Source organism: Choloepus didactylus, chromosome 4 (genome assembly GCF_015220235.1).
Source record: "Choloepus didactylus isolate mChoDid1 chromosome 4, mChoDid1.pri, whole genome shotgun sequence".
Taxonomy (NCBI): domain Eukaryota; kingdom Metazoa; phylum Chordata; class Mammalia; order Pilosa; family Megalonychidae; genus Choloepus; species Choloepus didactylus.
In genome coordinates, this window is record NC_051310.1 from 35,826,448 (window position 1) to 35,852,534 (window position 26,087).

At 53.8% G+C, this 26,087-nt stretch overlaps 1 protein-coding gene across 1 annotated transcript; it reads right to left on the reverse strand.

The window, feature by feature from the left end:
* Nucleotides 1-1,994: 1,994 nt before the first annotated feature.
* VSX2 (visual system homeobox 2) lies at nt 1,995-19,098 on the reverse strand. The gene is made up of 5 exons (XM_037835281.1): nt 18,729-19,098; nt 17,348-17,432; nt 13,455-13,578; nt 3,337-3,517; nt 1,995-2,577 (listed from the first exon to the last, which is right to left on the reverse strand). Exons 1-5 carry the CDS (start codon nt 19,096-19,098, stop codon nt 2,252-2,254), a joined length of 1,086 nt encoding a protein of 361 aa, XP_037691209.1. The 3' UTR covers nt 1,995-2,251.
* Nucleotides 19,099-26,087: the final 6,989 nt, after the last annotated feature.

The window sequence follows — 26,087 nt, forward strand, 5'->3', positions numbered from 1 at the left end:
TTTGTCTGACTTGCAGTTTTTCCTCACTGCTTTTTGTTCAAGTTGTAGGTAGGAGGTGCAAGTGCATGTGTAGACACAAAAGGAAGGGAGTCAGTACTCTTGGGGGGCCACGGGAGTACACCCGGGGCACGAAGGAGACAGGATTATGTAGCACAGGGAAAGAGACAGGTGCTCTGTCTCATGGGGAGTCATAGGTCAGAACTTGGGGGCTCCGTGGCTGGGACACTGCGGTTGTGCCTACAGTGGAGCAGGGTCTCATATCACAGTGACGAACAGCAGTGACGAGCCGGGCCAGCTCAGCAGAGAGAAGCAGGCCACTCGTGCCTCTGCAGTTGGAGTAACTTGGAAAGAGGAACCTCTTCCAAATTTTGGTCTAACCATCACTTTGCGGTTTTACTTTTTGTACCCCACACAGACACACATATACACACGCAGCATCCTCACCCACAGAGAACTCCTGGGTACCTCGCCTGCACTTTTACGTCAATTTTATTCTGACTCATATCTTTACAGAAAATGGCACAGAAATCATGGGTTTAGAACACCTAGAAGTTATTACAGTTCCATATTTCAAACACCTTAATATCAAGTTTCTTCCTTCTTACTGTACATACATTATTTACACACCAAGGGCTATAGGCTAACACTTTAAAACATCGGGGGACAAAGACAAGAACTGGGCCGTGGGGGGAGTTCCACAAAAGAAATGAAGAAGAAACCAACTTTTGAGACAGAATTAAAATTGCAACTCACTGTCGCAGGCCTTTCTTTTGTGAGGCTTTTTCCCTGAAAAGGTGCATGGGATGGTAGGGGAAATGTCAAGGAGGAGGTGGGAGGGCAGGGGTCTTGAGCCTGGCCTGGGATATGGGTCCAGTGGGCTCCACAAGGCTATGTGCTCCCATTACCAGGTGAGTGGTGGAGCCCAGGGCGCCAGGGGCAGCTGCGGAGAGGCCGATGGTATCGCCAGGCCCTCCCATCACAGACAGGACAGAGCCTGCCCCCACCCCGGTCCCCTATTCCAACCTCATTACCAAATCTGTCTTATTCTAGTGGACACACATCATGGCTTACAGCTGGCACAAATGTGGATGTGCCTGCAGCTTAGTTTAACACTGGCCTCTTGCCTTGCTCCCCTTCCAGTCTTTTCCCACATCCTTCCTGAGACCACCCCGTCCCTGATGAATATTGATAGCCCCAGGCCAACTCCAGGTTTGGCCTGCATCAGGTTGAGTCCAGGCTTGTGGCTTCCTAGGTGTCCACTGACCAGCTGGATTGGGTTGCTCACATGCAGACCAGTAATCTGTGAGAAGTGTTAGGGGAAGTGTCCCAGGCAGCAGAGCAGAGAGTCAGGAGGCTTCAGAACACAGGCTCTGGGCCCCAGGGGCCCCGGGTAGGGGTCTGGACTCCCCAGTACTGCAGTGAGCTGCAGCATTTGTGAGAGGCACCCCTCCTGGCAGGGTACAGGACCTGGGTTCGCTACAGGTTTTGTGCTTCACCACATGCACGTGTTGGCACCTGTGATGGGAGGAACCAGTAGGGCAGGCTGGGTGTGGAGAGGGCGGGTTCCTGAGGGTGCCCAGGGCAGGGCGTGAGACTAAGAGGCCCAGGATGAGACTTCCTGGGTTGAATCTGGAATCTGGACCCCACTAATGGGTGGGGCGGAAGTTGCAGCAGTTGTGCCTGAGCCTGCAAGGCTGTGCATTCACCAGCTGAAGCCCGGGCTCAGGTCCCCACAAAGGAACAGGCCAAGGGTGGAAGCAGACTTCTGCTGAGCACTGGGGTGCTCGGGACATTGGAGCTGGAGTGCAGGTTCTCAATCAGCGTCACAGCCATGCAGGCAATGCGTTTGCAGCAGTGGGCTTTCAGGCACGGGCAGAGCAGAATCCACAGGGGATGGAGAGCTGGGTGGGGGTGGGGTGGGGCTCTTCAGAGCAACAGAACAGAGAGTAAGGGGTGATCGTGGACAGTGCGAGTTGCCAAGGGATTGCGTGAAAGGGACTCAAGGACTGGGGCAGCAAGGTTTAAGAGGCCAGGATGCTGGATGAGGAGCAGGCTGAGAGGTCAAGGCCAGGTGGTGTCTCAGCATGGTGCAAAGCCTTGACCAGAATCAAATTGTGCCTAGTCACCCGGGGGGTCATGGCGGACCTGTGGGAAGGGGAAGGGTGGCAGAGGGCAAGCCTGGGCCCTGCCTGGGAGAGCATCTCCTGGCACCGCAGCCTCAAGACGAGCAGAGTCCTGGGGCCCCAGTAACCTAAGCCACGTCCTCGAGCCGCGGGGGACTCAGCTTCTCTGTTGGCCTGTCTTCGTCCACGGCCTCCTCTTCCTCTGGCTTCTCGGCATTTCGCGCCAGGCTGTCCGGCCCAGACACAGTCCCCAGCACTTTGGTGCTGTGCTCCTGCGCTTTGGCTCGCAGCGCCGCAATGCTGTTCTCCCTCAGTTCCTCCTGGGAGATGGTTGCCTGAGGGTCGGGGCCCCGCTCCTCCTGCTCCATCTTGTCAAGCTTGGGCAGGGCCTGGCGCTCCACCTCGGGCTTCCTCCCCGACTCGGCTGCTGCCTCCAGCGACTTTTTGTGCATCCCTAAAAAGAATTGTTGGTATTCGGGTTTAGAAAAGCGCCTGGGAAAGCCATCTTGAACTGAAAACAGCAAAGATAGAGAGAGGGCAGAATTAAGGACGAGCAGAAAGCCTTACATCACACACCGCAGTCACGCGAGTCCCCGGGGCTGGGGCCGGGGCAGGGGCGGGGGAGGGCGGCCAGGGGGCATGGGGCTGCCGACTGGCATTTGGGAACCAGGCAGAGGGTTTCTCCATGCCCAGCCCCTGCGCCAGGCAGCCTGTTTTGCCCCTTCTAGGACACAGCACTTGCCTTCCCCTATCCCTCTCTCTTGGGATTGCAGATCTTAGATCCCCAAGTTAAGCTAGTGCTGCTATCAGACATGAGCCCAGGTGGCAGGTGGGGACAATAGCAGGTGGATAGATTTGGCGGGGGGTGGGGGGTCCTTTGGGCAAAGTCAGTATAGTGGCCAAAGAGACCTAGGAATTCTCTTAGCCTCCAAGGGGGACCATTTCAGTCACCATAAGCTCACCTCTGGCCCAGGAGAGAAGGGATGTACAAACCCGAGGGCAACAGCCCCATCATCGTCACAGGACAAAAGCACTCACAGTCAGGGACACTCCACCCAAGGACAGACACCAGGCCCCCCAGGTGGACTGGAGGCCTCTCGCCTTCTGGGCCACTGTGGCCCAGATACCCTGGCTCCAGGACTCGGTCCCCTCCCCTAGGGAGCCCACTCTCCTCACCGAGGAGCAGGGCCCCGAGGAGGGTATGGGCTCTTACCCAGTAGCCACGGGGCACAGGAGTCCATGATGCCATCCTTGGCGGACTTGAGGATGGACTCTGGGAGGGGGATGGAGTGCCGTACCATGGCTCCATACAGCCCGTACTCCGCCATGACACTGCTCCGGCCCCAGCACTTCTCCCGCTTTCTCCACTTGGCTCTGCGGTTCTGGAACCAGACCTGCCGGTGCAGAGGAACAGGTTAGGGGTGTGCTCTGAAAGGCACTTACCCTGAGGCCCTTACCTGCATGTCTGTCTGGAGTTAAGGTCCCCGGTCCTTAGATGACCAGCAGGCCCATCACCTTCTACCTTCTGACCGTGGGTCTCTCCAGCAGGGTGTCCTTACCTAAGCTCTCCCTCCCTACATTCCTCCTGGCTCAGGAGTGTTCAGAACGAGGACCTCAGGTCCTGTCAACGTGGCCCTTATTGCCATTCTAGGGAGATGGGACAGCTGCCTCCTGACAAGGTCTTGCTGGGAGGGCAGAACCCAGGCGCAGTCCTCGGGTTGCAGCTGAGAAGCCAAACCCCGTTGGCTCCCTGGGGAGGGTTCACATCTCCAGTGTAGACACAGAAGCTCCTTACTGATTTGCAGGGGGTCCAAGGCACCCTCTCCCCTGAACCCAAGGACAGAGCAGCCAGGGAAGGCTACGAGATGAGTGCAGACTCCTACCAAAGGGAGTACAATGGTCTTGGAGGTTTCATCCAGGTCCCTGGAGGCCTGGGGAACTCTCCCCTGTCCCCAAGGCAACCTCCATTCCCCACCTGTCCTGGCCAGGCCCTGCATGCCATCATGCCCTTCCCATTGTTCTCCAGTCTCCACAGTTTGGCCCAAACTCTGGGTGAGCTGGGCAGCTGTTCATCAAGGAATGAAGACAAACCTCCCCGGAGATGAGGCGCAAATGGGGGTGGGGACCAATGGGGGTGGGGAGGGGGCATCTAGGGAATGTCCTCTGGCTCAGAAGCTGGCTGGTGCAGTCTGAATGAGAACGGAGAACCCTGGGGTGTCTACTGCACTCTAGCCCTGCTCTTGGAGGAGACCCTAGGATCCCCACCATATTGGAGAGGGGAGGGGGAGAGGATTCTCGGGCTCCCACAGCAGCTTTCCTGAGGCTTGCAGCTGCTGACAGAGCCGGGAGCTTCCCCTGGGTCGTCCCCTAGGAGGTGAGAAGCCCGCGGGAAACCGCTGCGCGCCGCCAGGCCCCAAGGCCGGGCCCCTCCGGCTTCGGCTTCCTCACCGCCCCTCGGGGCCCTGACCCCAGGCAGCGAGACGCCCGAGGCGCCGGGGAGGGTGGCGGCTAGGGAAGAGGAGGGCTCGGGAAAAATCTATTAGTTTCCTGGGCGATTTCCATCCCCTCGCCTCGGCCCCTTCCCCCGCCCTGGGCGGCGGAGGTAGCAGCTTTTGATGAAAAATTGCTCCAGCTCTATTCAGGAGGCGGCAAAAGAAGAGTCACCCCCAGGGGCAGCCCTGGGCTGATTGAAAAATAAGTTAATTTCAGTTTGAATCGATGGGCCTCAGGCACTGAAATATCACGGGAAATTAAAGCGGCTGCTCTCCCGGGAGCCGCAGCATTGACCCGCACTAATTAATACTGGGGAGGCAGCGTTCGCCTCACCGCGAGCCGCTCCCCCTCCCCGGGGGACCCCAAACACTTCTCATTTAACTAATTAGACGGGGAAAATTGGGTGTTAATTTGTTTAGGATTTTTCCCCTCTTCCCCCCGGCAGCTTCCTCCCCCGGTCCCCGCCCCGCGCGGGGGCGCGGGAAATGAATGCGGGGCTCGCCGGCAGATGGCTGCCCGGGTCACTCTGCAATCTTCTCCGACTTGATTGCTTGATTAGGTCGTTAGCACATTAAAAAAAAAAAATTGCTTGCCGTCTGGCGCTGGCGTGATGAGTGGGACGCGCGGCAGCGCCCGGGTAATTTATCTTTTTATACGGCAAAGCATTTGATTTCAATCTGCAGATATATGGGGCGCCTTTGACACCTGTTTAACATCGCGCCGCTGACAGCTTAACCCTTTGCTGCCGCGGCCGCGGGGAGGGCCGGGCTGGGGCTCGCGGTGCGCGCGCTCCCGCGGTTCCCGCCGCCGCCGCCAGGGGGAGGAGTGCGCGGCCCGCGGCGGCCGGGGGTCTGCGGCTCCGTGCCCGCCCCGCCTCGCATCCCCCGCCGCCCCAGGAGAGCCCGGAGACCCGAGACGCCGTGCCCCGCTGGAAAGGCCGCACGGTCCGAGCGCATCTTTAACTTTGTAACTCTTCTTTTACCAAAAGCCCGTAGCCTCTCCAAGTGGGAGAGAACCCGCCTCAGACGCCCCGGGCCTCGCCTCCCCCGCGACGGCCAGCGGCGTTAGGAAACTGTCGTTCGTCCCACCCCGGGTGGCACCTGCCGTTCGGTAAAGGTCCGAGGCTTCCCCCTGGCGCGAACCCAGACGCCCCGGGTGCACTGCAGAGTGGAGAGCGGTGGGCTGACTTCAGCCCGGCCTGGCTCTGCGCTGCGTTTACATCTCTCCCCTACCCAGGCCCTGGCTTTGCCTTGTCTGATCCCCCTTCCTTTAGCACTTGGACCCCCTCCACAAGGATCCAGTGGTCTCAGGGTACCTTCCGCCTCTGAGGGAAAAATCTCAGAGGACTGATCCTAAAGGTACAAGTGACTTCCGGTTTCCGCCACCACTCAGAGAAGATTGCAAAGAATGAACTGCCGGTTGATGGAATCCCAGGCACCAAGTCGTGAAAGCAGAGGGTCAGAGATTATAAGCAAGCCATCTGCCTCCTGGTGGGGAGAGGACCTGTCCTGATTGAATATACTGAATGCATTATACAACCTAACAGTCACAACCCCTTAAATGGAACCCTCGGGGCCAAACTTGAGAATGTTTTAGATTTAAGAAAGGACATGGGATGCATATACTGCATGTTACATAACACCCTGCAACCACAGCACCCCATAATCAAACCCATCAGATTTGATTTCTGCAGCATAAGTATACCTATTCACACTGAGAAGATAAATAAAAAGACCAAGTTTTTGCCACCAAATGAGTTTTGATGCCAAAAATGAAAGAACTTGCCGTTTGAAGCATGGTTTGGATTTAGAAATTTTGGAGGAGAGATTTTGGAGCATAAAAGATGAGATGTCCCCACTTGCCCCGGTGTAGATGCCTGAGAAGGGGCATTGCCTCAGCTTCCCCAGGAGTTCCATGATGGGTACTGGTGCTTGAAATGGGGAGCGGTGCTATCAGATGGAAATGGCATCGTTATCGGAACACTAAAGAAAGGGTGCAGAGTTGGAATTTAGATGATCTCTGAGGCCTGCAAACACAACCATTTTTCTGGCTCTTCTCATTTGGGTGAATGAATAACTGGTCTGCAGACCAGGACTTTGCTTTGACCAAACTCTCCCAGGGGAGTTGGTGCCAGCTGGTTGCTCAAACCAAGAGTCATCCAGACCATGGGTTATGGGCTCCTGGAATGCTTGGCTCTCCACAAAGGCCAGATGCTGCTCCAATTTATAGAGGAAACCTTGGACAGCCAGAACAATTTCTTTTTAGAATAGTTGGCAGGGAAGCTGTGGCAGTGGTGCCCTGGGCGGGGGTGGGGGGGTGGGGGTGGAGTTGACAAAGGCTCAGAATTTACCCTAACCATTCTTCATATTTACTTTTCCCTTCCCTTCCTAGAAAAACCGGCACATGTTCAGAACTTAAAAGTTTGCAAGAAGCACTGAGGTCAGCCAGTCCTGAACTGGAATTCCCAGCTTTGACAATAATTGCTGTGTGATCTTGGGCAAGTTACTTGACTTCTGTCAGTCTTAGACTCTTCAAACATAAAATAAGAATACCTACCTTACAGAGTTGTTTTCAGGATTAAAGAAAGTAAGGAAAAGTGCCTATAAGCAATGCTTGTTGCACGGAAAGTGCTCAATAAATGTCAGTTATGATTATTACGGTAGAAGCACATTTCTTAAGTCAGTGATGCTACCTGCCCTTCTGGCCACCTCCACCTGCTTTTTAGCAATGCTGGGCTGACAAATAACTACAAAAAAATAATAGCACCAGTGGCGGCAGCAGCAACTCTAGGAGGAGGGAGGAAAAGACAAAACTAACCTCCAGACTGTAATATTTTAATACAAATAGCCTCTAATTGCCCCTCTTGGTATCCAGAGGGCCAAACAGATGCCCTTGAAACTCCTCCCACATTTCAAGTATATTCCAGACTGTCAGGATTCAAACGGGAGAGAAGATCCCCCGCAGTGCCCACCACTCCCTGCAATCCTGCTGTAATTCAGGAGGTAGAAGACCTGGGTTGGAGATCCTTACTCTCTGCCTCCAACTGGCTTTGCACTCTTGGGTGCATTTCTTAACCTTTCTGAGCTTCTGGTTCCTCTTCTGCCACATGATACCACTCCTCGGAGGTTTGTTGTAGAAAATTAAAATAGTTTGTGGAAAATGCCTGGCACATAGGAAGGGATTTAAAAAAATGTTGGTCTGATGCTTGAATTCTATGGACAAATGTGCAACGAGATGAGGCTTTGCTTTCAAGCAAACACTCTATGACACTTTTAACATAAATCCAGGTTCTCCCATCTCCTACCTTTGCGATTCCATCTTAGCATTTAGGCCCCTTTCCCTAGTTGGTCTCTTGGGTCTGGCAAGCCCGTAATATACCTTTAATGCCTCTCTCCCCTGCCCTCCTGACTGCCCACTTTCTGGAAGAGACTGCTCTTCTCATATGGGAGTCTGGTCCTGAACTCTTCAGGCATCAAGGCCTCAGTGAGGCCCCTGCCTTATAGCTCAGGGCTCCAAGAGCCCAAGAAGGGGCCCATAAGTGACACCCAGGGACACCAGGCAAAGGAAAGTTAGGAAGCTCTTCCAGCTTGGAGAAGAGCCTGGGTCCCCAGATGCCTTTCCCCTCTGAGGTGGTGCCCCGGCAGTGCTCAGGAAGCCCAAGTGGGCTGCCTCTAGCTGCCGACAGCTGATCTGGCAGGTGCCTCCACAGCTAGCAGAGGGAATGTCTGTGCCTCCAAGGACGGACTGGATCCAGGGAAGGACTTCTTGGGAAATGGGTGCTCTGCTGCTGCAGGGCCCATATCCAGCAGGCCAGGCACCTCCATCAGCTCTTTATGTGGGTAACTGGCATGAGCAGCTGTGGTTGGACCCAGGGCTTCTCTCACCTCTGCACCATCATACAGCTTCTGTCCCACCAGCTCCCATCTTTGTATCCCCACAAGACAGCATGCCCAGGGCTCCTTCCCTCAATGGCTCTCCCAAGACACCCCCTCTGGTCCTTCCAGGATCACCCCCTAAAGGAGACATCGTTCACAATGGATGTTCTTTTCACCCGCGGGTCACCGCGCTGCTCCAAACCTGGCCCTCCCATCTCTCCGCATGCCATTGCCTGGCTCTGCCGGTTATGCGCAGCTTCCATCATGTTCACCCAGCTTCTTTCCTCTCCTCTGGCTGGAAGCTGATTAATTTGGGCTCATTGCTGCTGTGATTTAATGACTTCACCCTTCAAACCCACTCAGCACTTCTGACACTGTATTTCAGCACTTTCCGGTCCCTAGACAAGCCGGGCCCTGCTGCAGCCTCCAATGCCCACTAGGGGGCAGCTCTGCCCACGTTTCCGGTCAGCCCTAGGCAGCCTCAGGTGCCTCCTTTCCCACACACCTGACGGGTCATTTAGCACTTTCTCCCATTCATACTAACCCAGTTCTCTCACTTAAAACACAGAAACACCTCTCCCAAGCCTCTAACCCACTGTTTTAGCACTGGGTGCACACAGAACCACCTGGGATGCTAAAAAACTTACAGATGCTGAGGCTGCACCCAAAGGCAATTAAATCAGAATTGCTGGGTGTGGGGTCCCTGTATGGGTATTTTAAAAAGCTTCCCTGGTGATTCTAACAAATATCCCAGGCTAAGATACACTGCAAACCCTTTCCCGTCTAGGCACCTAGATTCTAACTTCTGGAATATAACCTCCTAAAGCTTTGTTCCCCACCCTTGGCAGGAGCCACTTTAAAAGCGGCAAAGTCGAGAATCCATACCCCTGCCATATATAGTAAGTGTACCACATACACTAAGCCGCTAGAGTGTGTATGTGTGTGTGTGTGTGGGGGGGCATTGTTCATTTTGCAGTTTTCATATTTCTGTAATGTTTGCATTTTCCTAACAAGTATGACTTTTGTCAGAAAAAAAATTATGCAAACAAATAAATGAATATGCCCTGATCTTAACACTCTAATAGCAAGTGACCCTACAGAGGAAATAAGTCTGTTCTGCAAACCCATTTCACCTTCCCCAAGGCTAACATCTGCTAGGGCCTTCCAGAATGCCATATCCCGACAAGTTTTGGGAGACATTAAGAGGACGTGTGCCTGAGCCTGACATGGAGAATCTGAATTGCTTCTTTCCCCAAGGGTGCACCGTATTTCTCCATCCCACCCAGAGAGGTGCGAGTGAGGAAGTGCATAGCCCTAAAGCCAAAGCAGAGGAAACACCAAGGGGCCTGCCCTTATCACCCACATCTGCCTCCGTTGCGGTTTATACAGAGCAGCGCGCCTATTTAATCCCACGTGATCTCATCTGAGCATAGCAGAGCACAGGCTGGAACCCGAGTCTACTACTTCCTTTGCCTCTCAGCCCCTCAATTTCCTCTTCCAGAGAATGGGGTAAGAATAGCATCTAACTCATCTGGTTGTTGTCAGGCATGGAAGGCACTTCACAACATTTGGGACAATGACAAGAACTTAATAAATTCCAGTAATAATACTTTCATTAAATTAGAATTTCTGAAATATAATGTTGTTATTATTTTACAAATGAGTAACTGGAGGCTCGGAGTTTGACTTGCTGGCTGTGAAACAAGAGTTAGAAATAGGTTTTCACTAGACACTAGACATAGGCCTCAGACATATCAGGGTGTCTATTTGGATGGGCCCAGCAGCAGTGTCTGCCTGGGACCATCCACCTCCACCTATCCTGCACCCCATTCCATCAGTGGTGGCCCAGAGGCTGGGGGAGGGGAGGGGACCCTGAGCAGCCCCTCCCTGGGAGGGACCCCACCTCTTCCTTTTGCAGACAAGGAAGGTGAAGCCCAGAGATGGGAAGTGACCTGGCCTGTGTCACACCTGGTGGGTGTCAGAGCCAGGACTAAGAGCCCAGGCCTCTGACACGCAGTCCAATAACCTTTCCCTTCCCCCTTGAGCATTTCTCACTTCTAACTTGGAGCCTCTGATAACTGCCCCTTCTCCCCCAACACACACACAAAGGCCTCCGACAGAGAGCTCTGGAGTAGTAGCTTTCCATCTTTTGAAGCATTGTTCCCACTTAACACACCAGGCAGAAAGGTCAGACTCTAGACAGACTCAGGTGCGAATCCTGCCCCCAGCTGGCACTACCTTAGGCAGACTTGTCTGTGCCTTAGTTCTTTAACTGTAAAATGGGAATATCTAGTTCACAGACTGTTCTGAGAATTCTTTGCTGAGTATGCATAAACTACCTCTGGAAGAAAATAGAATAAACTGGTTACCACCGGAACAGCTGCTGGTGGGTAGCAGGATTCATTTTTCACCCTTTTTGAACTCATGTACATGAATCTGCCCACTAAAAAATATTTTTTAATGAATGAATTTTGTTTTTTTTTTTTTAAACAGTGCTGATACCTAATAAATATTGCTTATTTTTATAAAGAAGGTTTGTTCCTTCCTCTCCCCCCAACTTCAAACCACTTCTGTTCCTCAGCTTCAAGTCAAAGCAATGGCTTCCAATCCAAGAGGCAGGGGTTGAAAGTGTGGGCTTTGGATTCAGATCAGGATTTGAATCCTGTGCCCCCCACTTACTAGCTGTGTGGCCTTGAGCAAGTTGCCAGGCCTCAGTTTCCTTAGTTATAGAAGGATGCTAACGAGCTCTACCTCCCAGGTGGTCCCTGGGGATCTAATGAGGTCAGAGCTGAAATCTAGTGATAACTGGGCCTCCACCAGGCCCCAGGCCCTGCTCTGAGCACTTGTCACAGATCTTGTTGCATCTCTACAACAGGCAGGTGCCACTGTCCTCCCCATTCTACAGATGAGGGCTGGGAGATTCTGGGAGGGTAAGTAGCTTGCCCAGGCCACTCAGCTCATAACTGGGGAAGCCGGGACTTGAACCCAGGCAGTGTCCCTAAGTACTAGACCACCCTGCCTCTCCTGTTTACATTGCATATTTAGGGAAACACCTGCACATGGAACACACTCTGTAAATTACAGCTATAATTATTGTTGATACACCCTAGGACCTTTCCCAGGGCACTGGGTAAAATGCTTTGGGGCAGGACTACTCAACAACTCACACCTTCAGCATTTAGCCAAAGAACCATGCGGTGCTCAAAGAGTTGGAGAGATTCTTGTCTCGGTTCTCCCATAGCCACAAAATGCCACAGCCAGTCCTCACAGTCCCATGATAATTAATGCTCCTGCCTGGCACACCTAGCTCCTCCATGCTGGTTTTCTGGAAGCCTAGCGTCTGCTGGCCAGGGCCCGTGGAGCCATGTCACAGCTGGGGGAGAGCCTTCCCCAAATCCTGAGCCCAGAAGGCTCCAAACACCCCCTCCCACCACCACCACCACCATGACAGCCAGATTTTAGGACAACCCACTGCAAGGACAAGCCATTCCTTCTTACTGGACTATAATGCAAATGTGGAGCTGGCCAACAAGAGGAATTCGTCAGCTCTCCACCCTTAAACCAGACACTTGTAATGGCCAACTGTGTGCTGCTGAAGGCAGCCAGTGGTGACTATCACACATGAACTGATTGGGGCCCTGGCTTATACACTACACACACGCACACACACACATGGTTCGGAATCACCCTCCAGCCCTCACTCCACCGGAACCCAGTTTGGAGGGAGTGATGATCCAGGCAACCATGGATAATGCACCAAACAGATAATCTGCTTATGAATAATTGAGCTTATTGTTAGTGTCAATGTCTAAAGCCACTGGTGGAAATTCCGAGTGGATCTCCAGGGGAAAAGGCCCTTATGGAAAATCAACTCATGACCTCATGTCCCACTCCCCAGTGAAAGATTGCCAATCCACCCCCCACTCCCCGCCACACCCATACCACACCTGGAGACACAAAGACCCTGACCAGGGAGGTGGTGCAGGAGCCCTCCCCCTCCCTCCAAGTCTCAGCCCCAGCAGTGAGCTGCTCTCTGGACTGCTTGGGTGATGGGAGCAGCTTCCATTTACGGTTGAGCTCCAGTTTAGGCAACACTAAATCTTCTGGAAATGTTCCCTACCGCCCTCACTTCTTGTGCTTCGTGGAGATCCTGCCCAGAAAACCATCAGACTTCATCTTCTCTCAGAGAAATTATGAAGCAGCTCCACTCCTTCCTGGCTAGGGGGATTCTGGACTTAACAAAGGTCCTGCTGCTGCTGGAAGGAGGCTCTGTGCCCACCACAGCTGAGAACACTCCAGCCCAGATCAGTGGCTGGTTATGCCTCAAAACTCCCTTGCAGGGGTCCCGGGGCCTGATCACATGTCCCAGGCCATGTGCTGGACCAGAACCGGGGAGACGTGGAGGAATGGGGCTCAGGGCAGGGACAGAGGCTGCTGCGTCATGAGGACAGGAAGGAGCCTCAGCTGGACAGAGGTGGTGGAAGTAGGAAGGGAGGGGAGGGGAGGGAAAGGAAACAGACTGGGGTGAGGGCTAGTAGCCATCTTCCCCCATACAACCACCCAGAGAGACCTGGGGCTACCACTGCCCTGGAACGGACCTTCAGCTGGAGCTAGGGGACATCCACCATAACGGGGACCCTGCTCAAGATCCAGGACCCACCCAGCACTCCTCTCACCACCTGGCTCCCTCAGGGTCTGTCTGACAAACTCAGCTCTTCTGTCCTCAGGAAGCCTACGAGGTGGACCAGCCAGCCAGGCCACATCTGCAAAGATTCTCACATCCCCACAATGCTCACTTCACATGGTAGGTGTGTAACAAATACCTGTCAGCTCAAATATCTGTTTCGGGCAGGCATGTCGTCCCCACAACAGTGTGTGGGAGGTGGGGGCCAGGGCACCCGTAGTGGTGGATGCCCCCAGGAGTGGGGAAGGTGTGGGAGGAAGGGGCACAGGGCTCTGTTACCTGTATCCTGTCTTCTGGCAGCTCTGTTTTCATGGCCAGCATCTCCCGGGCATAGACGTCTGGGTAGTGGGCCTCGTTGAAAGCCTTCTCCAGCTCCTCTAGCTGGTAGGAGGTAAAGATTGTCCTGAGGGAGCAAAGCCGTGCACTCAGCACCCCAGAAACTGAAGGACCCTGTCCCAGAGAGAACAGAGGGGCCCTCCTTTGTGTCCCCTGGCCACACCCCAAACCTAAGCTGGCTTGGCACAATCAGACACAGTCCCCCCTCACACTCACACTTACACTCACAGTCACATACACTCACACATTTGCACAGAATTTAACCCTCTGGACTCAACTTCATTCAAGGCTGAGGGCCCAGAGTATGCTTTGTTTTTTTTTGAGAGGGTGGGGGCATTATTTTTGTCCCCAAGAGCATTTCACATTAGGAAACTTCCTGGAGGTGCTTTGGGGGAAAAAGTGTTAAGGAAGAAATTTTAGAAAACCATAGCACGCCCCTCTTCCTCCTCCCAAGCACAGAGAGGACGGGCTCACCAGACAAATATATGCCCCCGCGACACCAGGACCTGCTCCCTGAGCTCCTCTCAGGGACAGATGCTAGAGTTGATTTTTAAATTTGCTCTCAAAGCACAGAAACTCACCAGAGAGTCAATTGTAGATGTATCCCAGCATTTGAAAGCCAAGAACTGAATCTCCCACCCTCTCCCCAACCCCAGTGCTCCAGCCCTCCTCACCTGCCCTTCCCCAGTCACCACCGGTCCCCTAGAGCACCCCTCCGAGTCTTTTCTCCTGTTCCCTCCTGTGCTCCGAAGGCAAGAGCTACCTTCCAACCATCCCACACTCACCCAGCAGGAGTCCCATTCAGAGGGGTCCCATTCAGGGGAGGTCACCCTGAGAGCCAACTGCACACCCCATCCCCCTACCCCCACTCCGCTCTGTTCATATTGATCTATTTTGGGCCACAAACTGCCTTAAGAATCTGGTCAAAAACTACATTCTCTCACTGTAGGAAAATGCACAAATGAATAGGCTCCAACACATCACATTTTGCATCTAATATTAGGGGGCTCACAGAACCCCTTTCTTGAATAAACCACTAAACATTCCCTTCCAGAGACAAACTCTTCTCTTTTCAGACCTTAATTTCACCAGGCTCCAGGTGACTTTTATCCTAGATCTGCATCAAGCCAAAAGCCAATATAGTCCAGATTGCACAAACTAGACGAGTAAAAACAGTACATCCCTTGCTTGATGCCCTGGGATTTAGCCCCTGGGATTGGCACAGGGGGTTAGAATCCCCTATGCTGTACCCTCAGCCTTGTCCAGCACAAGGAACAAGTACAAGTGTAAACCCCATACATTCCTCATGCTGGTGTCGGCTTTAATATCTTGGGAGATGATGCAGGGTATGTGTGAGGAAGAGAGATTCTGCTTTTTATAGAAAACGACTGGTTTGATTCTAAATTGTTTTTCCTATTCTCTAGGGAAGGGGGTGAAATGCTTATGTATAAAGAAAGTTAATTCTTCAGAATTTTGAATGCCATTTTCTATTTCTCTCCTGCCACTTGCAGAGGGTCCCAGAGCAATTCATCAAAATAAACAATAAGAAAAATTCAAGTCCTTTTCAAAATTAGGGAAATTTGGCACTCAGGTAGCATGAACTGGCCAAAGCCAAAGAAGAGAGCTGCTTGTAGGTCTTTTAGGACCATTCAAGGGCCAGCCTCTGCCTGGGAGAGGCCCCATCAAGAAAACCTCATCCCCCTCCTGAACTTCCCCTATTTCCTGCCTCCAAGCTGGTCCACGTGTTGTCTTGCTCTCCAGGGAGCCTCAACCACACCCCTCCCTCTCCCCCCACTCTCCACAATGTGACACAAATCCTGCTCCCATCTTTACACAGGACCCCAGACCCTTCCAGCTCCTGTTCTGAGCTTTCTGGGTAAAGAGAAGAGCAAAAATCCCCAAGACTACAGCCACCGCAGCTACATTCCCCAACCCCATCCCACCCCTGCTAAGTCTGGATTGTTTCTGGGAGATGAAGATTCTCATCACCAGACTACAGGGTACCTACCCCAAATCCCCAAATGAGAGAAATTCAGGAAAACACATGTTTTACTAATTAAAAACTGCACCCACAATCAGTAGCCATTCCCCTCTCTCTAATAATCTGCTCCCTTTCATGCCCCAGAAATAGAAACCTAAGCAGGCAATGCCCCCGTGTGTGGGAGTTGCCACCCTGCCTATCCCCACCAGGGAACCCTTCAAAGCTCCCACAGGTTTCCCTAGAGGAGAAGGTCTCAGGTGAGGACAGAGGGTCAGGAACCTTAAGTATGGACTTTGGGCTACAGATCACTCAGCTCCAAGTGCCACATCCCAAGATGTCCTAATGCAGAAACACTGAGCCTGCACCCAGAGAGGCTTTTTCCAGGGCTGTCCATGCTCTGGGAACCCCACTCCACCCCCACCACCCCACACCAGCACTGAGGCAGCTCAGCCAGACCCGCGCCTGCCCTCCCTCCTCAGACTGTCTCCCTACTGCGGGAGGCTGACGATCACCCACCCTGGGACCTGCATGAGACCGGTCCAGAGGAGGGTTCTAATAAGTATTTGTTGAATGAATCAGGACAGGCTTTAAAAAAAAAAAGTTTCCCTTTAAAACAAAAGAAAACAAGCAAAACAAAAAACGAACACCTGCTTGAAGGGAATGAACTGAGGTCACCGAGAAGCCACGTTGAAGTTCACCCTCCTTCAAGCTGGAGCCTGTTGGGGTCTGAGAAGACGTCAATAGGGGAGTTTCCGGAGGGCTAATGAACCGGGAAGCGCAGAGAGGGGCAAAGAGGCTGAGAACAAATTGGGAAGAGAGAAGAGGACGAGCTGGGACGGGGAGGGGAACTGGAGAGCGCTCCAGCGGGGAAAAGTCCCGAAAGCGGGAACCCCGCGGGCGCCGCACCTGAACTGGAACCGGGAGAGAGAAAGGCGAAAACAGACCCGGAGGTGAGCGCCGGGCAGCTCCGAGGAGCAGATTTTTGGTTTCCTCCCCTTTAGTTCCTAAAAAACCTCCTCATAAATTTACACAAGGAACTGGTGGCAGCGGTGCGGAGGCAGAAGGGACTGCCGGTCGAGGGTAGAAGAAAATAACTTTTCAGAATATATCGTTTGGAACCTACTGAATTTTTAACTTAGTGCAAGTATCGCCTATTTAAAGACGTATTTTAAAGCACACACACAACAACAACCCTCTCTTTAGTGTGAACCCCAGGCAGCCCACTCCCTTCCAGCCAGGGCTGGTGGGATTACCGAGTCCAGACACACACCTACCCCCACCTTACAGACGGGGAAACTGAGGCCAACTGAAGGGAAGCCACCCGCCCAGGATCAAAAAGAGCAGAAGCCAAGAGAAAAATTTCCATCAGGGCAGATATCACGCTCAAGCTCCGGGGAACGGTGGGGAGCAGAAGGCTAGGGCGATGATAGAGCGGACAGGGACCGCGGGAGACGAATGGGGGAGCGGGGGGACAGAGGGCCCGGGAATCGGCTTGGGCGGGCGGCGGGAGCCGGTCTCAGTCCGCAGAAGGGTCTGCGTGGCTCTCGGAACGTGCTGATGCGGGGACCTGGGGGCCGCCAGCCCTCTCTGGCTCGCGTTTGGCCGGAGTTGTGGCCTTCCGATTCTCCCGCAGAAGGAGGGGGCAAGCCGGAGAGACGCCTGCCCCCCGCCGCCCGGTTTGGTCCTCACGCTCCTCACCCGGCGCCACCGGACGCCAGGGCCCCTGGCAGAGCCCCCCGAACTACGCCCGGTCCCTCCACCCCGAGTCGGGCCTCCGATCTGGGTCTAGAACAGGGGACGGCGAGGGTGGGTGGGGAGGAGAGGTAGCAGAAAGCGCCGCGCGGGCCTTCCTTACCTGTGTCGCCGTTTCTTCCGCTTTTTGGTCTGGTTTAGAGCTGATTTAGACATTTTTCTGTCGCTGGAGGAAACATCTTCAGAATCTGAAAAGCGGGCATAGGGACGTGCGGCAGAATGGGCGGCGCGCTTGGCGGTGACCCTGAGCGTCAGGCTCCCGAAGCCTGCGAGGACCCCACCCTGGCCTTCTCCGGGAGCCGCGGGGGTCTGCGCTGTCTCCCAGGGAACCCTCAGGGGTGGCTGTCCCCATCCCTAAGCCCAGGCTGGCCCCACGCACGCCGGCGCCCGAATCCGAAGGTTTTGAACAGATTTCGTTGTAAGAGAGGCAAAGACAGCCTGTTTGGCGCGCTTGGAACAGGGGCGGCGGGAGAGCGAGGCAGCCTCGGGGGTCTCAAAGATTCCCGGCGACGTTCCCGGCTCCACGCCCTGCCCTACGCTTGCAACCAGGGCACCCCGGGACAGAAAGTTGGCCCTAAGGAGCCATGCCGGGGCGCTGGGAGCCGGGAAAGGCTGGGGGCTCCCGGGCACATCCCCTTTAGCAGTGTCGGCGCAACGCGCCCGCGCCCGAAGCCGCAGAGCCTGCGGCGCACCACTTTTCGTTGCTCCCTAAATACAAAAAACAAAATGAAAACGAAAAATCGAGGTAAGAGCTGAGCGTGGAAGAGAGCCGGAGTGGCAGAGCAGGCGGGGAAGCAAGCCTGGGAAAGCGGCCCGGGGATGGCGCGGTGGGGTCATGCAGGGGTCCCGGAATCCTCGAGGCGCCAGGATCCGATATGCTGTGGCGCTTCCGTGGGATCTCGGCAACTTCCGCGCAGCAGTGACCAGGTTGTCCCTGGTCGTGGGGTGAAAAATAGACCCCAGTTGACCAACAAGGGTCTATTTTGGAACGGAAAAAAGAAGGAGGAACTTTGGACACCAGGGTAGGGGCAGGAGCAGGAGCCCGCACCCGCTGCCTGTGCCACTGGCGCAAGGAACAGAATCGGGTCCCAGGAACGTGGGTCCTGCCGGAGACCTGGGCCTCAATGGACAGAGGACCTGGGGGCCTCCACCTCGTCCAGAGACTCCGCAGCACGGGCCCCGACACCCACCGTTTCCAGTGGGGCCCCAACTGGGCGCCGCGGCCGAGCCGGGCCCGACTCGGGGAACGGAGAACAGCGCGGCGGCCGGAAACGCTGGGGCCGAAAAGAGGCGGGCGCCGGAGCATCCTCCCGGCCCGGGCCGCCACTCCCCAGCGCGCTCTAACCAGGCCCTGGCCGAGACCCAACGGTCTAGCACGAACTTTTCGGCTGGAGAAGGCCTTGTCGGGGAGGCGAGAGCCGACGGTGCGGAGCTCCCGGTTCTCGCCCCGAGTCCGGCGGCCGCACAGCCTCGCCCTCACCTACCCGAACTGACCGTCTGGCTGGTGTCCAGCGGCCCCGACGCTCTGCCCAGCGGCTGCAGGTGGACGTTCTGCGGGTCGGACAGCACTTCCAGGAAGGTGGGCTGCGCGTAGAAGCCGGGGAGCCCCCCGGGCCCCAGCAGCCCCATGGCGCCCACTCCTGCTGGGCTGAGCACGGAGCGCGCTGCCAGCAAGTGCCCGGGGGCCAGGCCGTCGAGGGCAGCCCGTGGGTGAGAGCTGGGGGGCTCCTTGTTCAAGCCCAGGATCTCCTGGATGCCGAACCCGGTGCACCTGGCCGGGGCGCCCCCCGAGGTACTCTTGGCCACTGTCTCGGCTTTGGGCTTGCTCAGCGCTTCCCCCGCTTTCCCCGTCATCTCCCGGCTCTTTGGAGAGGCCGAGACCGCAGGTCCTTCGCTCCCCCCGCCCCCCCGCCGGGCTCCCCGCTTTGCGAAGTTGGTCCCAGGTGCCCCCTCCTGTGTCTAATGCTCTGGAGCCCCAAGGAGATTCCCCTTTTATCCAACCAGGCGGCAGCCCAAGTGGGGTCAGAGCTGAGCAGCCAATCACCGGGGCCAGGAGCGATTAGGAATTCCAAAAAGCTGGCAGCTCCCGCCGCAGGCGGCACCAAGGGGCCAGGGCACTGGGGGCTCGGGCACCAGGTGATCTCTGCAAGGCTTCCGGGAGCCCCGCGGGGAGGCAACAAAGTTCAGGCCATTCCAGGAGGAAGGTTGGCTTGAGGTTCTGGGCAGAGCCTGGCTGGGACATGTCCCTCGCTTGGCCAGGACAGGTCCCTGGGTGGGGTGTGAGTATGGGTTGAAGACAAAGGCTAGAAACTGGGAGACCTCTTTTCTCTTTCAACTTCTAAGCAGGTGGGCAGGATCAAATAGGCCCAAATATCGGATCCCTGTGTAAAAAATGGAAGGAACAGGGAGGGGTGGTGCGATGGAGAAAAGGGAGAAAAGAAGGGGCCAGCCCTGTGGAAGGGTAGATGTAGGGTGGAAGGAAGCTGAAGGCTTGTCTCCCCAGCACACAATACAATGCTTCCTTTAGAAGAGCTATTCAATAAATATTGGTCCAATGAATGAATGAATGATAAAGGGGTCAGGAAGAGGGGTCTCTAGTGGGAAAGGGGGCAGGTGGTGACTTCTTTTGGAGAACAGCCATGGAGATCTGAACATCTTCCTAAAGTAAGTGTGAAATATGCCCAAGTTCCATGGAAGGACTTCATTTATTTCTCCATCCATTTATTCAACTAATAATGTATTGAGTACTAGCACTGCTAGGAGCTCTGCAGTGAATTAGATAGACCAGGTAAGGTGCTGCCATACCTTACAGTTCACTAAGAAAACAATGAAGAGGATGGGGTTGTTGATGGGGGTGAGGTAGGAAAGGGATAGGAGACAATTTAAAATGTAAGTTTTCTTTCCCAGTTGATGGGAATCCCTTGATCAGCTCCTGTGTTGGAAGCTGTAGAATTGCAACCAGTTGTGCCAGTTGAAAAGCAATGAGAGGTGACAGGAAACTGCTGCAGACAGGGTGGGACCCTCACCTGGAGGGAGAGACAGAGAAAAGCCTAAATTCCAAAGGTGCTTCTGGCTTCCCACCCAGCTGAGCTGACAGAGCTGCTGCTTGAGGTCTCAGGGGGGAGCGTGACCCCCTTGGGCCCAAGCCCAAGTGACATTAGAGAAGGTGATTCCACACACACACACACACATACACATATGCACATCACGCCAGGGGCCCCCAAGTCCCTGCACCCCACCACCTCAGCTAACTCTTCTTGGACCTTCTTGGGGCTGGGGACTGTCTAATCTATCTCGACACTCCCCTATTCACTGTGCCTAGCATATAGTAGGTTTTTAAAAAATGTTCCTTGAATTGAAGCACCATATGAGGGGAGAATAAAGACAGGGTCAGTTGCTTTGGGTAGAGACTGGAAAACCAGGCTGGGGGAGAGATTCCATTCAGGATCACTTGGTCTGGTAGCTGCAAACCCCCAAAGAGAGGGAAACCTTCTCACCAACCACAGCCCACTGCTGGGAGCCTGGTGCTCTCTGTGGCTGCTGGGGGCTGGGGCCAGACTGAGAGGAGGAGGAGCCTGGTGGTTGTGGAAACTGAAGGCTGACAGGGCTCTTGTGAGGTGGTTCCCCACCCTCTGGTCTGCTGGAGGCCGGGGCATTCACGGTGTGGGAGGGGCCTGGAAAGGCTGCCTCCCTACCCAGTAATAATGCCACGCCCACTGGGCTCCTACATTGTCCCAGCCCTGTACCCCACATCATCTCTGGTGTGGCAAGGCCTCAGTTCCACATCTGAAAGTTGGCATAACAATTCTTACTGGGAAGGTACAGCCTTCAGGGATCTGCATCCTTCACCTTGTATTTGTGGGAGTTGGGTTTCAAGTGGCACCACTCAGACGGCAATACGAATGGTGCAAAGCAGTGGTCTTTCCTTCCAGAGAAGAATTTCTATCCCCATGTTATGGATAGGGAGACTTAAGTTCGCTGCATTGTTTGGTTACTTGTCCTGAGCTACCCAGCTCGTAAGCAAGAGAGGCCACACTCAACCCCAGAGGAGCCTGATGTCAAAAGCTGTTCTCTTTTGACTCCATCTGTCCTCGGCCTCCTCTCCATGCCAGCCTACCCTGGGAGGATGGATGGGATGTTATGGTAATGGCATCTGTCATGTCCCTGACTTATTATCATGGGGCATTCACGATGAGCCAGATGCCAGCCAATGGGCAAGGATGTGAGTGATGGAAAACAAGGCCTGTGAGTGATGGGAAGCTCAGCTCTTGCCAGGAGATGAGGATGAAAAATCACTTGACCAAACCTCATAACGGAAACTGCCGGTTCCCAATCCCATAGAGACAGTCTCCATCTTGCCCAAGAGGGCTGGGGCTGGGGACAACCCGAGGCCCTCTAAGAGGCTGCAGGTGGAGGGAGGGAGGGCCCAGCATCCACCCACAGCCAGCCCCACCCTCAGAACTGGACTCCCCTGGCTGGAGGCTCTCTCTGAGCCTTTGGGGGACGGTCATTGTTACTGCTCCACAGCTGCCCATCTTGGACCAGCACTTAGGGAGCCCTACAGGGGAAGGGGAGACCCCACAGAGCTTGGGCCATGGGTAGGAGGGAGAGAAGGAAACCTTTAGGGTACCATTTCAGAAGCATGTAGGGTAGTCACACCTGGATCCAAATCTTGGCTGCGGAGCCAATCATTTAACTTCTCTTTACTTCCATTGCTTTATCTATAAAACAGACTGATGCTGGAGTTGTAAACATCCACTGACCCCATGAATTAGCTTAGGGGTCAAGGGCCTGGATACTAGAGTTAGACTGCCTGGGTTCAGACCCCCACTCTGTCACTTGCTTGGTGACTTTGGGAAAGTTACTCAACCTCTCTGTGCCCTCAGTTTCCTTATCCACAATATGAGGATAATAGTAGTACCTACTTCTTAGGGTTGTCATGAAGATTATAAAAATACAGTGCTGAATACAATATCTGCTACAAAATTAGGCATATGTGAGGGTTCGCTATTACTATTGTCATTCAGCAGGATAATGTACCCAGGACTGGCAATGTGATGGGGAACAAGGGAGATCTAGTCCCTGCCTTCGTGGAGCCTGGTCCAGTGATGGAAGGAGGGAATGTTTTGAAAGCGAACGTTTAGCATGGTGCTTGGCACTGGGCTCAGTATCTCGTGGCCCTTAGTGCTACTACGGATGGGTGCAAGTCCCTTATCGCATTTAATCCACCCAACTTCTCTGAGAGGTCAGGAGTTCTGTCCTCCTTGTTACAAATGAGGGACTAAGCCTCAGGGAGGGGGACTGGGGAAGAGGGAGGGTGCTGCGTCCCTCCTGCCTTGGTGCTGGGCATTTTCAGCATCGGCTGCAGGCAAATCATGCTCCCCTGCTGGCTGCCTCCCTGAATCATTACCTAGCCTTCGACAACAATTTTTTTGTGTGGGTGGGGGGGAAGGTAGAAAACACAGGGAAGAGAGAGGCTCTGTGTTTGAATCAATAATCCCATTATGAATCTGTCACCCATGAATGTGTTTCACTTTGTTTTAATGCTCTTGTGTATTTTGGGCTCACCCCTTGGGGGTAAACCTGACTTTTCATTGTGCTCATTGGATTTCCCAAGGGATTCTCAGGATGTGCTCAGCCCCAGAGGTCCTACTCTCCTTTCTCCTGTCGCCAGACATTGGGCTCGATAGGCCATTTCCTTTGTTCAATCAAGAGGTTGATGCTGGGAAAAAAAACAAGAGGGATTTTGATTCATATTTCACATCCATCCACTGAACATTTAAGTTCTGGATTTGGGGACATTGTCTCAATGAATCTTCCCAACTCCCTTAAAACATGCATATCATTTTGCAAGTGAGGGAGCAACCCTCAGAGAGTCCAGGGGACCTCCCCAAGAACACACAGCTGCCACGGGTCAAGCCGGGGTCCGATCCTCCTGCATTCCTGCTTTCCTGAAGGCAGAGTGGAGATCAAATGGAATCAGAGCTCAGAGGAAGGGACGAGGGATATAAGGAGGCAACTGATGCCCTGCCCTGCCATCCTTCTTGATCAAGGGTGGGGGAGAAGAAGGGAAAGGGTGCTGAGAAGGGTGGGGGGTGGAGGTGAAGGCCAGCTGAGTCCCCAGAACCCAGGATGGCCAAGACCCTCAAACTCCTGGGCCTGCTTTTTCTCTGCTTGGTTTTCCAGGGCCCAATGCGTAATATAACCCTTTGGACTTTTCCTGTAGGGTCTCAGGGAGTGGGAGACAAGGAGCAGGCTCACTGTTTATTCATTTAGAGCAGCTGTCGGTTTACAGAAACATCATGCAAAGTCCAGTTCCCATATCCCTCCGTCTCACACACAGTCTTCTCAATTAACATTTTACATTAGTGTAGTAGATGAATGTGTTTTGAAAGGAGAGCGAGGTGGTGGTTGTCCGACATTGTGAATCACGAACTGCCACTGCACTTTAAAACGGTTAATTATATGTTACGTGAATTTCACCTTAAAAAAATTATCAGTGAAATTACAAGCTTAATGAGCTATTATCTTTTTCCTGGTACACATTAAAATAAACACATAATAAGCAGTGAACATTTAAGCATTTTTCCTGTGGATCACCTAAAATCACTTCGTGTAGCCCCCGACAGCAGGACCCAGGCCTCGCCATGGGAGTCTTCAGCAAGGTCCGTGAACTCTTCTGGAGACTCGCCCGGGTCATCCTGTGTAGCCAGCTCCGGTTCCTTCACCGTTGACTTCTCTGGCTAATACCCATCAGCCTGTGACCTTCTGGGCAGGAAGGAGCAGGGCTGTTCCACCTGGTGAGTTCCGTACCAGGCACCTCTTCCACTCACACGTGGGCTCCCTGCCCATCTGGTAGAGAGAGAGGTGAGCTCTTTTCTTGATCAATGATGAAATGGGTTGAGGTGTCTGATCAGCTCTCCTCCCTGGGGAATGATGTGGCCACACAAGGCCCTGGGAAAGGGGCATCGAAAGCAGCTTCAGGTTGGCGGCTGTGGAGAGAGGATGGGCTCGCCTGACTGTGATTAATGGCTAGATGTTTGCCTCTTTCTAAAAGGATTTGAGGCAGAGGATGGATGTGGAAATACAGGGGCTGAGTGACTCCTGGCTCCACAAATTACTAACTGTATCACCTTGAGCAAATCCCTTCACCCTCCTGAGCCCAGTTACTCCCAGGAAAATGGGATTGATAATATCCAATGACACTTGCCCTACCTGCCGTCCAGGCTGTGGTAAGGATTGAATGAGCAAAGGAAAGTAGAGTCACTCTGAAAACTCTAAGGTGAAGTCCTCAGCCTTGGACGCACTCTGGAACAACCTGGAGGAGACTGAAAAACAAAACAGAGCAAACCAATGCTTTAAGACCCAAGCGCAGAGATTCTGATTTCATGAGTCTGGGGTAGGTCCTCGGCATCTTTATTTTTAAATGCTGTCCTGGAGATTCTAATGAGCACCCAGGGCTGAGAACCACTGCAAGGAGCAGGCTCTTGGTATTGCCTCCAAACCAGGCTTGCAGGATCCTTGTCTCCTTCAGTCACCTGCCAGGTGCCACTTGTAGCTGACCTGAGGTTCTCATCTCCCCAGGACACCACCCACCAGGTTCCAGCTGCCCACAGCCCCCTGAACCCTCCCCAGACAGCACTACCCCCTCCTCAGCCTCTCATGGGAAAAGAAAAGCATCCCGCATGTGTGTCCTTTTCTCTTCCCCTGTGTTTACCCACAGGCTGGATGGGACAGTGGAAGGAGGCAAGGAGCTGAGCCTCAGAGGATTGCTCCATTTCCAGCTTGCTGGGAGACTTTGGGCTGTGTCTCAGTGTCCCCTTCGGTCTCGGATGCTGGGAATGACCACATCCTTCACACCCCGGAAGAGAGTTTGTTATGCTTTACCCCACAGGACTGTGGTAAGACAGTCCAGTCAAGTAGTCATACCTTCAACAGCTGTTTATTGAGCACCTACTATGTTCCAGATACTGTTCTTGTTGGAGGGAATAATGCAGGGGTAGAAAGAAAGCAAAGTTCCTGCTTTCATGGAATTGACATGGTTGTAGGAGATAGTGAGCAAACAGTCAAGTAAATAACATGCTAGATAATTTAAAAAGGTGAAAGTGCTAAGAAGAAAATAAAAATAAAGTAGGGTGAAGGGTTAAAGAGTGGCTTGGGATGGGGATACGAAGGCCATTCTGGGGCGTCAGCATTTGGACAGAGACCTGAGGGGTGAGAAGAAGCCACCCATGTGGGGGCCTGGGGGGGGTGGCAGGGGTGGTAGTACAGCAGGTGTCCCTGTCCTGCATCTCTGCAGGACAGCAAGCAGGCGAGCAAGGCCACATCAGAGAGGTGCAGAGCAGGTGAGCGGGGTCTGAGACAGGGGTCAGGCCCTGCGGGACCTCATGGGCCAGAGGAAAGACTTGGACGTTATCTCCAGCGTGAAGGGAAGCTGCTGGGGATGTATGGCCTGAGGGGTGTGTGCGCTGAGTTTTGCTTTTTAACCAGTCTGGCTGGCAAATGGATGTGTATGGGTGGGCTGGGTTTGGGAGGAACACAGGAGACCAGTTAGGAGGTCACTGCATGGTCCAGGCACAAGACAGCCGCAGATGGTTTAGGAGATAGCGGATGAGGACAGATTTGAGATTAATGTGAAAGAAATGTGAAAGAACTCTTTCAAGCCAGGGTTCTATTCTTCAAGTCTGAAGCTCAGAGTTCTTGGAGCTCAGAAATCTCTCCAAAGGCTGCCTCTGTGTTCTCGAGTCCTGGTACCCTCCCATGTCAGATCTGTGGCATCGTCACCTGGGGTCTGCAGGAAGCCTGGCTCAGAGGGCCCCCTGCAGCCATTCACCCTGCCCCTG